We start from the raw sequence: 16,819 nt of genomic DNA on the forward strand, positions 1-16,819 counted from the left end.
TTCCAGGCAAGAATACTGGAGTAGGTTGCCATTTCCTCCTCCAGGGATTGAAGCTGTGTCTCCTGCATTGGCAAGTGGATTCTCTACAAGTGAGCTACCTGGGAGAGTCTTTTCCTATTCCTACAGTAAAGATTTTAATACCTCTCAACGTTGGCTGTAAACATGAATAATCTGGGAGCTTTGAATAATCTCCAAAACTACCCTGCACTTCTACTGGAGTACAATAGAATTGAAAATATTGGCATCAGGTGTGAGCAAAGCTCCCATTGATTTAAAAAATGCAGTCTAGATTGAGACGCTTTGGTCTATGGTAATTCCAAGTGCACTTCTTTTAGAGTTATTAGAAATTACTTTGCAACAGATTTTTGGCAGGAAAAAAAAAAAAAAAACAGGGAAAACAAATCCACCTTGCTTTAAACCTCCAGGCACCAAGCAGAATGCAATTTTCACTTGGATACCTTGAGGCTCCTGAATAGGGCCACTGTTGCCTGTTGCCCTAAAATGACTTTGGCATTTCTACCAAACTGGAAAAAAAATTAACAAATCATCCTTGTCCAATTAAGTTGATGCCACAGCTGTGACCTTTACCAATGTCAACTGCAGCTAAAGTTGACTTTAAATTGCATGGAAAGAAAAACAAAGATAGAAGATGGTGACTCCCTGGGATGGAAATGAAATAATGGGCTTTCATAACATAATTTCATCAGTTTTTTTATTTACACTACTTTTCTGAATTGCTTCTCACTTCTGCTGTCTTTCGATATTCTTTCTTTATGACATTTACTATTGTGATCACTGACATTAAATGCATTGTGAGGAGTCATCCATACTTTTTTTTTATAAGCCAAATTTTATTTTATTGCTACATTTTCCCCACACACAATAGGGTACATTTGCTTCTTCCTATCTTTTCTATTAATATAATACTGGCACGGTTTAGAGTTGTTTAAAAAACAAAAAGCAAATCTGGATTGATCCTCTCTTTACAAAGTAGTTGATTTCTTTATACTGCAACAATTCAGCCCCTCCAAATACACAGCTTCCAATGGGCAAAAAATCAGGTGTCACAAACTATGGATTAAAAATACGCAGGCAGCAGGCACTGTACCTGTGCGTTTAATATTATTGAATTTTACTGCTTCTCCAAACCAGCTACACTAACAGCAATTCCTGGAGCATCTAGATAGACTCTTAATCCTGATGACAATATGTGGTTGTCATAGGGTCTAACAGGATACCTGGGTTATGCCTTTGGCCCACCAAGTGGGAAGAGTATGCAAAGACCACATCTAGCAGGTCTTCAAGCTTACTATCCTGTCACAGTTTATAAAGGTGAGGAACTAACTGTTGGTAGCTGCGCTGTCAAAATGGCCAGAGAACAGATATACTCCTACAGTGCATAAGATCAAGTCAGCCATCTTGTGGATCCTTGATTGTCTCTGGATGTGATCTCAAACACTTGAAAAGGATGCTTCAAGTATGCTGGGAGATAGTAATGAGAATGTTTGGGTATCTTTGTTCCTGAATATCAAGTAACAGGGCTCACATCCATGTTACTTCTTGCAATAAGCACAGAGGGCAACTCCTTAGAGACGGCTTATTATCAATACTGAGCCTCGGAGAGTTCAAGGGGTAGGTAGGCTCAGGACCATCCAGGGCTGAGTAGAAAATTCTATAAGCCAGCCTGACAGCCCTAAGTCTTATCCTGGTTCTGAGAACATTTCAGTTCGGCTCCAAGTCTGCTTTGCTCCAACTCTGTGGTGACAGACATTTGAACTCACTGGGTCTGAAGTTAAAGATATCCCCTGACCTATAGGTCTCTTCTCGATCAGTGGCATAGAAGAGCTGAACTTGGTTGGCCGTGCACTGTGCCTCAGCATCATTCAGAAATGTGGAATCCATTTCTGCTGTCATTAGCACTATACCATTTTCTTTCTTAAGTTCAGGGAAGTGATATAAAGTCAGCTGACTGGCCGCAGCTTCCCCTGGGATCTGAATATTTATAAGTGAAGTGGAGTTCAGTACCTGTTCATTGCCGGACAAAAAACTCATAACCTTCCCTTCTTGGTAGGCCACACAGAAATGTTGGACAGGACTAAGCCCGGTTCCAAATCAAATCAAACTTTTCTTTAGGAATACCTGTGTAGACTGTTATCTTTCGCTGCAAAATACTGCTGTGAAATCTGTTTTCTTTCTTTGGCAGTTTTGTCTTTGACCATCTCAGTGTTGAAGATTGAACTGAGAGACTTGTCCTTAGTGAATCTTCGGCTCACAGGCTGTCTCCCAAGTGTCTTCTGTTCCACACATGTGATAAAGTCCCCTTGCTTGGAGTGCCCCACTGGCCGCATGCTAAACTCACTGCGCTTCTCTAGTCAGGACTCAAAAGCAGCTGGGTCAGACCTGCACGACTGCTGGATCTTTTTGCAGTAGTGGTCGTAGAAGGGGTTGGCCTAGTGCACCTTTCTGACCCTGCTGCCATTGGCGCCCTTGGTGGGCTGGCCTGAGCTGCAACGCATCGGAACACTGCGCAGCTGACAGGAGGCCCAGGCCCAGGGCGCGGCTGCACACTGCGCACAGGCTGCCCTCGAGGCCGGCCACCTGCAAGATGGCTGGGCCCGCGTCACCGTGGCAGCCACGGCCGTTCCCACCTCCTCCCTCATCCATACTTTTATGCTAAAAAATTGCAGCTGTGCTTATTTGAATGTGTTCTTAAATCTGCACAGTGAAACTAGGTACTTTTTGTTTAAATTAATATCCTACCAAAAATCTCCAAGTATTATCTTCATTTCCACATATATTAATAGTACTTATTTTGAACACTTATTGATTGTTTTCCAGTATGAGACACTGTTACATATACTAAATGCTCTATGTTAATTTTCTTAATCTTCACAACAATTTGATAAGGATGTGCTGTTATTGTCTTCATTTTATATCTATGGGAGTACAGTCTAAGGGGTTGATCAAAATTTCAAAAATTAGGAAGTCTTAGAAAAATATATTTACATAGTAGCTTTAGAGATATCAGCATGATATAGTTTTGATACTGATATTTGCTTTCAGTATACTTTACTTATTGTAAAGGTATATAATTAATATTTAATAGTAAGTGTTTAATAACTACTATAAACTCTGAAAATTTGTGTAACCAGCTTTTATACGTATGTATCAGCCATCTCCAGCAGACCGCAAGAGTATTCACTGTTTTAAAACCTGATTGTTTCCTCAGCAGAAACTTAAGCTGTGGGTCTAAATGACTATGTAGCAGACATGCTCCAGAATTTTTAAAAAGTGCCAACATGTAAATTATTTTTTAATCTTTCATCAGTAAATTCTCATAATATTGTACTTCAAATTAATGAAATCTGCAGCTTTTAAAATCCACAGTGAGTATATAATTTGTATGTGAAGTGCATATGTCTATTGGATTCATGTATACACATATACACCCACATACATGATGCAATAAAAACCTGTCTGCATTATCTAATCTTCTGGAAAAAATAAAAACAAAATGACATTTTGGGGATGATTTTGCTTTTTTTCCAGATGTAGGTTCAAAATTGCTTACTTAGATTTGTTTTACAGATTTCAGGAAAAACCATTCAAATATACTTTTCAAAGAAGAGGCAAAGATTTTTTTTTAAATGTGGATTATAACAGCCATATATCACATGTATAATCATAAGGGATTTGATTTAGGTCATACCTGAATGATCTTGTGCTTTTCCCTACTTTCTTAAATTTAAGTCTGAATTTGATAATAAGGAGTTCACGATCTGAGCCACAGTCAGCTCCTAGTCTTCATTTGGCTGACTGTATTGAGCTTCTCCATCTTTGGCTTCAGAGAATAGAATCAATCTGATTTTGGTATTGACCATCTGGTGATGTTCCATGTGTAGAGTCTTCTGTGTTTTTGGAAGAGGGTGTTGGCTATGAGCAGTGCGTTCTCTTGGCAAAACTATTAGGCTTTGCCCTGCTTCATTTTGTACTCCAAGGGCAAATTTGCCTGTTACTCCAGATATCTCTTGGCTTCTTACTTTTGCATTCCAGTCCCCTATAATGAAAAGGACATCTTTTTTGGGTTCTAGAAGGTCTTATGGGTCTTCACAGAACCGTTCAACTTAAGTTTCTTCAGCGTTACTGGTTGGGGCATAGACTTGGATTAACGTGATATTGAATGGTTTGCCTCGGAAATGAACATTCTGTCGTTTTTGAGATTGCACCCAAGTACTGCATTTCAGACACTTTTGTTGACTATGATGGCTACTCCATTTCTTCTAAGGGATTCCCACCCACAGTAGTAGATATAACAGTCATCTGAGTTAAATTCAACCATTCCAGTCCATTTTAGTTTGCTGATTCCTAAAATGTCAGTGTTCACTCTGCCATTTCCTGTTTGACCACTTCCAGTTAGCCTTGAATCATGGACCTGACATTCCAGGTTCCTATGCAATATTGCTCTTTACAGCATCGGACTTTACTTCCATCATCAGTCACATTCACAGCTGGGTGCTGTTTTTGCTTTTGCTCCATCTCTTCATTGTTTTGGAGTTATTTCTCCACTGATTTCCAGTAGCATACTGGGCACCTACCAACCTGGGGAGTTCACCTTTCAGTGTCCTATCTTTTCGTCTTTTCATAATGTGCATGGGGTTCTCAATGCAAGAATACTGAAGTGGTTTGCCATTCCATTCTCCAGTGGACCATGTTTTGTCAGAACTCTCCACCATGACCCATCTCTCTTGGGTGGCCCTACATGGCATGGCTCATAGGTTCATTGAGTTAGACAAGGCAAATGGGGGAAACTGACTAAGGGGAAACTGGGTCTTGTTCTGATGGGCAGGCCATACTTCAGTTCAGTTCAGTTCAGTCGGTCAGTCATGTCTGACTCCATGAATTGCAGCATGCCAGGCCTCCCTGTCCATCACCAACTCTCGGTGTTCACTCAAACTCACATCCATCGAGTCGATGATGCCATCCAGCCATCTCATCCTCAGTCATCCCTTTCTCTTCCTGCCCCTAATCCCTCCCAGCATCAGAGTCTTTTCCAATGAGTCAACTCTTCGCATGAGGTGGCCAAAGTACTGGAGTTTCAGCTTTAGCATCATTCCTTCCAAAGAACACCCAGGACTGATCTCCTTTAGAATGGACTGGTTGGATCTCCTTGCAGTCCAAGGGACTCTCAAGAGTCTTCTCCAACACCACAGTTCAAAAGCATCAATTCTTCGGCCCTCAGCTTTCTTCACAGTCCAACTCTCACATCCATACATGACTACTACTGGAAAAACCATAGCCTTGACTAGATGGACCTTTGTAGGCAAAGTAATGTCTCTGCTTTTGAATATGCTATCTAGTTTGGTCATAACTTTCCTTCCAAGGAGTAAGTGTCTTAATTTCATGGCTGCAATCACCATCCGCAGTGATTTTGGAGCCCAAATAAATAAAGTCTGACAGTGTTTCCACTCTTTCCCCATCTATTTCCCATGAAGTGATGGGACCAGATGCCACGATCTTAGTTTTCTGGATTTTTAGCTTTAAGCCAACTTTTTCACTGTCCTCTTTCACTTTTATCAAGAGGCTTTTTAGTTCCTCTTCAGTTTCTGCCATAAAGCTGGTGTCATCTGCATATCTGAGGTTATTGATATTTCTCCTGGCAATCTTGATTCCAGCATGTGCTTCTTCCAGCCCAGCGTTTCTCATGATGTACTCTGCTGCTGCTGCTGCTGCTAAGTTGCTTCAGTCGTGTCCGACTCTGTCCCACCCCATAGACAGCAGCCCACCAGGCTCCACCGTCCCTGGGATTCTTCAGGCAAGAACACAGGAGTGGGTTGCCATTTCCTTCTCCAATGCATGAAAGTGAAAAGTGAAAGTCAAGTCGTTCAGTTGTGTCTGACACTTCGCGACCCCATGAACTGCAGCCTACCAGGCTCCTCTGCCCATGGGATTTTCCAGGCAAGAACACTGGAGTGGGGTGATGATGTACTCTGCATATAAGTTAAAGCTTAGTAAGTCTTTAATCCAATTTTCTGTTGGTGGCCAGGACTGTGTTCCCTTCCTGTTGTTTGACCTGAGGCCAAACTATAGTGGAGGTAATGAAGATAATGGTGATCTCCTTCAAAATGTCCCATGCACACATTGCTGCACTCAGTGCCCCTGACCATGCCAACCCATGCCTTCGCTGGAGACTCCTGGACACTCACAGACAAGTCTGGGTCAGTCTCTTGTTGCACTAGTCAAAGCTATGGTTTTTCCAGTAGTCATGTATGGACATGATAGTTGGACTATAAAGAAGCTGAGCACTAAAGAATTTATGCTTTTGAACTGTGGTGTTGGATGAGAATCTTGAGAGCCCCTTGGACTGCAAGGAAATCCAACCAGTCAATCCTAACTGAAATCCATCCTGAATATTCATTGGAAGGACTGATGCTGAAGCTGAAAGTCCAATACTTTGGCCACCTGATGCAAAGAAATGACTCATTGGAAAAGACCCTAATGATGGGAAAGATTGAAGCAGGAGAAGGGGATGACAGAGGATGAGATGGTTGGATGGCATCACTGACTTGATGGACATGAATTTGAGTAAGTTCCGGGAGTTGGTGATGGACAGGGAAGCCTAGCGTGCTGCAGTCCATGGGGTTGCAAAGGGTCGGACCTGACTGAGCGACTGAACTGAATTGATATCACGTGTATCAAGGAAATTAAGAAAATTTATGATTTGTAATGCTCATGTCACAACAGTGACCTGAGATAGGCACTGAGGAAACTGAGGCACAGAGAGGTTAAGTGATATGATGGTCTCACAGCTCCCTCTTGGGCACATAATATCACTGAGGCTATAATTGTGTGTTAATCTCTCAGTCGTGTCCGACTCTTTGTGATCATGAACTGTAGCCTGCCAGGTTCCTCTGTCCATGAAATTCTCAAGGCCAAAATACAGGAGTGGGTTGCCATTTCCTTCTCCAGGGGATCTTCCTGACCCAGGGATCGAACCTGGATCTCCAACATTGCAAGCAGATTCTTTACCACTGAGCCACCAGGGAAGCCCTGAGACTATAATTAGCCAACTCCAAAGACTTAGTAGTTTGAGGTCCTCATTTAAAAGTTAACATTTTGGATAAAAATTGTTCCATGACTGAAAAGTTTACTTCTCCTACATACACCATATATCACGTTTTATTATTCAGGAGTATTCAGATATTATCTGTGAGGTGCCTGCACAGAGATTCAAGTCCCAAGAAAGATAAATAGGGCTTCCCCAGTGACTAGGCAGGTAAAGCATCTGCCTGCAGTACAGGAGACAGAGCAGATGTGTGTTCAGTTCCTGTGTCTGGAAGATCCCCTGGAGGAGGGCATGGCAACCCACTCAGTATTGCTGCCTGAAGAATCCCATGGACTGAGGAGCTTGGCAGGCTACAGTCCAATGGGTCACAAGGAGCTGGACATGACTGAGTGACTAAGAAGCGAAAGGCAAAGGAGAAAAGGAAATATATACACATCTGAATGTAGAGTTCCAAAGGATAGGAGCTTCTTAAGTGAACAAAGTGCACACACGCGTACATAAAATACAACTGCCACCATATTTGAAAAGATAAATAATATAAGCAAAAGAGAAATGCCAGAGAGGCTTTTAATGCTAATTTGTAAAACAGAATGTTCTATGGTATATCAACTTAGATTTATTGAACTTTATCTTAAATCATTAGATATGTTATTTTTTTAAAAAAATAAGCATTCTCTAAACTACATGCATCTAAATGCTTCCTGTGTTTTCCTGTGATAAACCTAGAGAAATAATAATACATATGTATTATTTATTTCAATGACAGGATACATATTTATTAATAAGTCAGTTAAAGTAACAATCAGTCATTTCTTCCATATATTCAGGGTCATAAAGAGCCCCATTTTAATAATGAGCCTAATAAATATACTTTAAGTTGGAGACAAGTGTCATGTGCCCATGAAATCACAAAGCTGCTTTGCTCAAAGTCACTGGACTTAATACGGTTGAATCTATGCTTCTCCCTTAAACTAACCTGAAGTGGAGGGAGTATGTGGCCTTCTGATAGGTGGCAGAGATTGTGTAAGGTAGCTATACACTTAACCAATAATCTGCTTCAATACATTTACCAGGAATTTTTTTTAATGTAAAAATATATTATTATGCAACTTTCTTCCCTGAGTTTGGTTAAACAAACAAACAACAACAACAACAAAAAAAAAACGCACTGTTTTCAAAGGACGATCAGAGAGATGTAAAGGTGAAAAATATTGGCCTAGATTTTTTGAGATCCTTCATTACATAATAAAAACAAATAATATAAAATGGATCATTACATAATAAAAACAAATAAGATAATATAAAATGGAAAGACTTATTTCAAATGATTTTAGCAGAAAAAGGTTACACAGATTAATCTGTTTTTGAGAAATCAACCCATTACGGGAGAAAAATGAAACAGTAGATTTATTTTGTTTTACTTAATTTTGACTCTCCATCCTGAAAATAGCATTTCCCTCATCTACAGTTGGCCACATCCCCAGATGACTGTATCGGTAGGTATTTGTAACAGTGGTCCTCAGGGATTTTTGCCCACCATCCTCTAGCCCACCACGGATTTGCTTTAGAAGTTGGACTCCCCTCTATAGCATTTATTTCAATAGCAAGTGATCCTGAGGCAAGTGATAAAAGAATTGCACCTTCAAGTATACTGCTTGAAACTAAACTTTCTTTTATAACAATTTCAGATTTTCAATATTTATTTAAAAGTAGAGCTTGCAAACTGAAGGTTCTGATGATTGAAACAAAAGCAGAACTGAAATGCCCTCTTTTGTCCTGTATAAAGTACAGTGATGGCAGGGATTTGCTTAAATTCTTGTTGTTTAAGTTGCTAAGTCGCATCCAACTCTTTTGAAACCCCATGGACTCTAGGCCACCAGGCTCCTCTGTCCATGGGATTTTCCAGGCAAGCATACTGGAGTGGGTTTCTATTTTCTATTTCCTTCTCCAGGGGATTGTCCTAACCCAGGGACGGAACCCATGTCTCCTGCATTGACAGGTGGATTCTTTACCACTGGGCCACAGGGAAGCCCTCCTAATCCCCTAGGGAGCTCTTAAAATCTAATGATGACTGGAGCCAAACCAGGAAGAATTTGTCTGAGATGAGCCCCGAGTATTAAGACTTTTTTTTTTTTTTTTAAATAACTATCCCAAGTGATTCTAATGTACAGTTACAGTGTTGAGAACTACAGGCTTAATTTCTGAAAAATGTATCCACTTTTGTAAGGATGGTGGTTATACCCTAGAAGAAAGTATTTTCCGTAATAAACCCCAGGTGAAAACTGGAATATAATTCAAGATATTTTCTGATAATATTGTAAAATAATGATGATAATAATTCTGCCTAAGAAACACCTTGTTCTCTTATAAGGAAAATTTGTTTTCCAACATTCTCCAAGTGACTATGAAGGCTTTACAAACTGGATTACTATCTCCTGTTTACATCCTGATTTTTCAATGAATTTGCTATCTTACTTGGATTCACTTTGATGATAATACAGATTGAAGTCAAGAAAGTACCTTGGCTGTTGTGCTTACATATGCAGTCCTCGTGTCAGTTATCATGGTTGGAACTGATATCTGAGTTCGATATGGCCTGAAGGGATTCAAATGGGGAGGATGCTGATCACGGAAAACAGTTGAGAGGCAGAGTTGTACAGTCTCTTTCATTGCTTTCAGCTGTGACTCCTATAAAAACAAGAGAGATCACAATTTTTACATGTGGTTCTGGTCATCATTCACCTGACTAGATTCTCCCTTTCCTCCTAGCCTATACTCATTCCCCAAACACATATTAGTTTTAATACATAATTTCTCAGCGTGAATTCCATGATAACATACCATGTAATGCACACTCAGTCTGTTTTTTAGGAACTAATGTGTTTCATGATATATTTTGATCACTAGAATTCAGAGACTTAGCTTACATATTTTCCCCTTGAATTGACATGATTTCAATTATGATACCTTGATGGCAAGGAAATATACTTTAGAGTCACTCTAAATTGGATCCTTTTAGCATCCGCCATCTTTCTTTTATCATAAACCTCCTTTCAAATCACTCCTCTTGTGATGTTTCTCCTTTTGTTTCTTAAATCAGCCTGTATCTCTACTCAATTAATGCTAAAACTCTTATTTCCTTGGGTCCTGTTAAGTAGTAGGAGTTATTCAGATGTGATTGTAAGTGATAATCAAACGTCTGTGAAACTGGCATTATTATTTCTGTTTTACTATGAATGTAACAAAATTTCAGGTTCTAGACTGTTTTCTTCTTTTTAAATTTTTATTTTACATTGGAATATATTTTGGTTTACAATGTTGTGTTACTTTTAGCTGTACAACAAAGTGATTCAGTTATACATATACCCCTTCAAATTCTTTTCCCATATAGGTTATTACAGTATATTGAGTAGAATTCTTGGTGCTATATAGTAGGGCCTTATTAGTTATCTCGTTCATATAACAGCAGTGTGTATATGCTCATTTCAAAGTCCTAATTTACTCCACCTTTCCCCTTAGGTAACCATAATTTTCTAAGCCTGTGAGGTCTATTTCTATTTTTTAAAATAAGTTTATTTGTAACATTTTTATATTCCACAAGTTGTATCATATGATATTTGTATTCCCCTGTCTGATTTCCTTCACTTAGCATGATAATCTCGAGGTACATCCATGTTGCTGCAAAAGGCATTATTTCACTTTTTTTATGGCTTAGTAGTATTTTGCTGTATATATGTACCACAATTTCTTTATCCATTCCTTTATTGATGGACATTTAGGATGCTTCCATGTCTTGGCTATTGTTAAGTAGTGCTGCAATGAACACTCGGGTGCATGCATCTTTTTGAATTATGGTTTTCTCCGGATATATGCCTAGAAGTGGGACTGCTGGATCATATGGTAGTTCTATGTTTAGTTTTTAAGGAAACTCCATACTGTTCTCCACGGTGTTTGTACCAATGTACATTCCCACTAACAGTGTAGGAGGGTTCCTTTCTCTCCACACTCTTTCCAGCATTTATTGCAGAACTACTTTTTCTTTAGGTTTACATTCCAAGGTAGACTGAACTATATAGAGACAACCATCTCCAACTGCCATCCAACCTCCAGATCCCACTGCTAAAAATATTTTAAATTGCTTATAAGGTTTTAAAATGATGTAAAGTTGAGTCCCAATGACAAAGACATCCCCAGGTACGAAAATAAAGAGAGACACACAACCTTGAGGAAATCTCACGGTCACACAGGGGTAACTGGGGTCAAGCATATAGACCCTAGTAAGACAATAACATATAAATATCCACTTCAAGATATGAAATGTGGCCTCTGGGGCAAGAGAGAAGAAGAAAAGAGAATAGTTGCTGGAGTCATATCCCTGAACAAACTGGCACAATTGGTGTTTACCCTTTTTGTGTAGTTCCATATTTGGGTCAGTGGATCCAATGGATCAAAGGATCAATGAAGCAGAAAAGTCTGTTGTCTTCTCCTGTCACAGTAGTATACTACCAACAAAACTACTGTCTTTTGTATATGATGTCAGGAATATATCTACAGATAGCATCCCCTCCTACTTATTGTCTCCTATACAGCCCCTGGGGTCAATTTCTTGAGAGTTACTATGGCTTTGATATTTCCCAATGTTCTCTGTTTCCTACTAATATGTGGTACAAGGTTTATCTTTAAGATGAGAGTGTATATTGCAATTTAAGAATAGCAATTTAAGAAATCTTTCTTTTTGGTCATATCAGGAGATTAAAAAAAAAAAGGCAACAGTAAAAGCTGCAACTGGAAATATATAAGAAACAGGACATACATGTATTTCCCTCACATTAACCTTGCCCTGTCACATTTCATAAAAATCTGATAAGAGCAAAATAAAAGTCTGTTAAGAAATATTCTATTAACTGGACCGGGGAGTAAAGTTGAATAATAAACATATACTCAAAATGGTCCCTTTTATTTGCTTGCCTGAGTAGCTAGAGGCTTGGTATGGCTGATTATGTTTGTTTTCTTTATATAATTTATCACTAATTTTAATTTATTAATATATATAAGTTGTCTGTTTTGTTCAGAACTGTATAGCTAGCACCTAACACAATCCCTGACATATGAGAAAGGACACACAAAAAATTTTTTAAAGTAAATACTTAGTTGAAAATGTTATTTCTCTTTTGTCAGGGAAAGAAGCTATCTCAGTAAAAAGAAATGAAGTAATGATTCCGATCACCCTTCCTATTGAGTCTTTGTTATAATCTTGGATGGACCTAACCTTCTATTACTGCAGAATAAGTGTGGGTGCTATTCTCTGGAGTGAGATGTTCCAGGTTCCACTGAACAATTTGAGTATGTTTTCTGTTTCTCATAATATAGTTAGATAATGGAAATAGAGCTAATGTGACGATGTCAAGCAGGTCTTGGCCAGGACTCAAAGTTAACATAGTTTTGAAATGTAGATTTTTCAATGCTCAGATAATGCAGGAAGTTATTTGATAGTTATCTGATTCACTGCATTCATGTCATGGCTCCTCTCAACACAGTATATATATATAAAAGTTAGATCTACAACAGGCACAAAATATATATGTATATGTTGACATAATAGACAACTTCCTGAGCAACAGCTAAACTCAGATGCCAAAAGTAAACAATGAATGGCATCAACCTAATACTTCATTTTAAGTAAACATTCTTTAGGCAAGACAAAATTCCCAGTGGAGCGATCGATACATTTGAACGTGGGTGAAATCATCTCATCTGCTCATCCAGGCCTCCTGACATTTTCAGGGTCACTTCAGAGAGCAGAATCAACAATACATAGATGTAACCTCCAACTCCTCACCTTTCATAGCCATTGTAGTAAGCTATCTTTCCTCTTATGTTTCAACCTATTCTTAATCTCATAGTTTTTTACTTCCTTTCTTTTTTTGGATCACAAGCTTGTGAATTGGCCTCCTATATTAGATTCTGGATTCACTCCTTCATTACACTGTAGATTTTTCCTGCCAGAGACTACAGATTTATGTGAACAGTGCTTCCCTAATTTGTTCATCTTTCTACCAAAAAAAAAAAAAAAAAAACTCACATCTTTCCAGTTAGTTCCTCTAACTAAATAAAGCCTATAATTGACACTACTCAGGTTTGGCTTGGCCCATCCACGAGCAAGGCCAAGACAATGATTTTACAGCACAATGTCATTACATTTTCATTTATATTGCTAGCTTTAGTCTGTTTTAAAATTGCAGGTAAGGCCACTGTTCACTTTGAAGTTCACTGGAACAGGATGTCACCTAATGAAATATGATGTGACTTATACAAACTATACTTTGCCCTAGATCTTACAACATATCCCCTCTGAGATTCAGCTTTATTTTTGCCCTTGATCTTCTTCCCACACCAAACCACATTTCCCATTTCCTCTGCCACATGATAATAAAATGCAAAGTCTTTAAGGATATCCTGCTTGTCACAATGTCCTTTGTTTATAGTCCATCAAACGTTTCAAGTTCATTCTCATCTAGGAATCTTTACACTTGCTGTTATCTTTGCCTGCAGAAGTCTCTTTCCAAATAGCTACATAGGAAACTTCTACTTAAAATGTATGCTTCAGCTCACATATTATCTTCTATGAAACATAATCACTGATTACTCTATCAAAGCACACTTCTATCTCAAAGTCTTTATCATATAGTTCTTAAAGGTCTTTTGCAGCCCTTGTCATCAGTGCAAATTATCTTATTGTTAATATGTTTTATCTATTTCTATTTCAGTGTTGGGAAATGGTGTTTGCTATGACCAGTGTGTTCTCTTGACAGAACTGTTAGTCTTAGCCTTGCTTGATTTTGTACCCCAAGGCCAAACTTGGCCTGTTACTGCAGGTATCTCTTGACTTCCTACATTTGCATTCCAATCCCCTATGATGAAAAGGACATTTTTGGGAGGTGTTAGCTCTAGAAGGTTTCATAGGTTTTCATAGAACTGGTAACATCAGCTTCTTCAGTATCAGTGGTTGGGGTATAGACTTGGGTTACTGTGGTGTTGAATGGTTTACCTTGGAGATGAACTGATTTGGTTGTTTTAGAGATTGCACCCAGGTACTGCATTTTGGACTCTTCTGTTTACTATGAGGACTACTCCACTTTTTCTAAGGAACCCTTTCCCACAGTAGTAGATAAAATGGTCATCTAAATTAAATTTGCTCATTCCTGTCCATTTTAGTTCACTGATTCCTAAAATGTCGATGTTCAATCTTGCCATTTCCTGCTTTATCTCATGCAATTTATCTTGATTCATGGACCTAACATTCCATGTTCCTATGCAATATTGTTCTTTACAGCATCAGACTTTACTTTCACCACCAGACACATCCACAGCTGAAAATCATTTCTGCTTTGGCCCAGCCTCTTCATTCTTTCTAGAGCTATCAGTAATTGCCCTCTGTTTTTCCCCAATATGAAGAATATATCATGCAAAATGCTGGGCTAGATGACTCACAAGCTGGAATCAAGATTGCCAGGAGAAATATCAACAACCTCAGATATGAAGATGATACCACTCTCATGGCAAAAAAACAAAGAGGAACTAAAGAGCTTCTTGATGAGGATGAATGAGGAGAGTGAAAAAGCTGGTTTAAAACTCAGCATTCAAAAATCTAAGATCATGGCATCCAGTCCTATCACTTCCTGGCAAACAGATTGGGAAAAAGTGGAAACAATGACAGATTTTATTCTCTTGGGCTCAAAATTCACTGTGGATGGTAACTGCAGCTACAAAATTAAAAGACATTTGCTCCTTGGAAGAAAAGCTATGACCAACCTAGACAGCATATTAAAAAGCAGAGACATCACTTTGCCAACAAAGGTTCATATAGTCAAAACTACGGATTTTCCAGTAATCATGTAAAGATCTGAGGGTTGGACTGTAAACAAGGCTGAGTGCAGAGGAATTGATACTTTTGAACTGTGGTGCTAGAGAAGACTCTTGAGAGTCCCTGGGACAGCAAGGAAATCAAACCAGTCCATCATAAAGGAAATCAATCCTGAAAATTCACTGGAAGGGCTGATGCTGGAGCTGAAGCTCCAATCCTTTGGCTACCAGATGCAAGAGCTGACTCACTGGCAAAGACCCTGATGCCGGGAAAGATTGAGGGCAGAAGGAGAATGGGGCAACAGAGGATGAGATGGTTGGATGGCATAACTGACTGAGTGGACATGAGTTTGAGCAAACTCTGGAAGATGATGAAGGACAGGGAAGCCTGGCATGCTACAGTTCATGGAGTTGCAAAGAGTTGGACAAGACTTTGAGACTGAACAACAATAACTTCCCCAGTAGCATATTGGACACCTTTGACCTGGGGGCTCATCTTCCAGTGTTGTATCTTTTTGCCTTTTCATACTGCTCATGGAGATCCATAACATTGTAAAGGAGGCTGTAATACAAGAAGGCAAAGTAGTTGTCTGAGGAGGCTATACAAATAGCTGAGGAAAGAAGAAAAATGAAAGGCAAGGGAGAAGGGGAAAGATATATTCAACTGAATGCAGAGTTCCAGAGAATAGCAAGGAGAAATAAGAAGGACTTCTTAAGTGAACAATGCAAAAAAAAAAAAAAAAAAAACAAAAAAACACAGAGGAAAACAATAGAATGGGAAAGACTAGAGGTCCCTTCAAGAAAACTGGATATATTAAGGGAACATTTCATGCAAGGATGGGCATGAAGAAGGACAGAAACAGCAAGGACCTAACAGGAGCAGAAAAGATTAAGAAGAGGTGGCAAGAATACAAAGAAGAACTGAACAAAAAAGGTATTCATGATTGAGATATCCATGATGGTGTGATCACTGACCTAGAGCCAGACATCCTGGAATGCGAAGTCAAGTGGACCTTAGGAAGCATTACTACAAACAAAGTTAGTTGAGATGATGGAATACCAGCTGAGCTAAAGATGTTGCTATTAAAAGATGTTGCTATTAAAGTGCTGTACTCAATACATCAGCAAATTTGGAAAACTCCACAGTGGCCTTGGGAGTTTTCATTCTAATCCCAAAGAAGGGCAATGCCAAAGAACGTTTAAAATACCATACAACTGCTTTCATTTCACATTCTAGCAAGGTAATGCTCAAAATCTGTCAAGCTAAGCTTCAGAAGTATGTGAACTAAAAATTTCCATATGTACAAGCTGGGTTTCAAAGAGGCAGAGGAACCAGAGATCAAATTGCCAACACTGGTTGGATCATGGAGAAAACAAGGGAATTCTACAAAAACATCTACTTCTGCTTCATTGATTACACTAAAGCCTTTGATTTTGTGGATCACAGCAAACTGTGGAAAATTCTTAAAGAGATGGGAATACTGCTGTGTGGTATATATACACAATGGAGTATTACTCAGCCATTAAAAAGAATACATTTGAATCAGTTCTGATGAGATGGATGAAACTGGAGCCGATTATACAGAGTGAAGTGAGCCAGAAAGAAAAACACCAATACAGTATACTAACACATATATATGGAATTTAGGAAGATGGCAATGATGACCCTGTATGCAGGACAGCAAAAAAGACACAGATGTGTATAGCGGACTTTTGGACTCAGAGGGAGAGGGAGAGGGTGTGATGATTTGGGAGAATGGCATTGAAACATGTATAATAACATGTAAGAATCGAAATGCCAGTCTATGTCTGATGCAGGATATGACACGCTTGGGGCTGACGCGCGGGGATGACCCAGAGAGATGTTGTGGGGAGGGGGGTGGGAGGGGGGTT

General features: G+C 39.1%; 1 protein-coding gene and 1 pseudogene across 1 annotated transcript in view; both read right to left on the reverse strand.

Annotated features, from left to right (window-relative positions):
* LUZP2 (leucine zipper protein 2) overlaps window positions 1–16,819 on the reverse strand; it is a 519,252-nt gene that overhangs the window by 46,249 nt on the left and 456,184 nt on the right. The window contains exon 9 of the mRNA XM_040255642.1: window positions 9,584–9,751. Coding sequence (XP_040111576.1) covers window positions 9,584–9,751 — 168 coding nt within the window. The remainder of the gene's footprint in view (window positions 1–9,583; window positions 9,752–16,819) is intronic.
* On the reverse strand, window positions 1,694–2,664 carry LOC120874831 (annotated as a pseudogene).

The sequence above is a fragment of the Oryx dammah genome, unplaced genomic scaffold (genome assembly GCF_014754425.2).
Source record: "Oryx dammah isolate SB20612 unplaced genomic scaffold, SCBI_Odam_1.1 HiC_scaffold_15, whole genome shotgun sequence".
In the NCBI taxonomy this organism is placed as follows: domain Eukaryota; kingdom Metazoa; phylum Chordata; class Mammalia; order Artiodactyla; family Bovidae; genus Oryx; species Oryx dammah.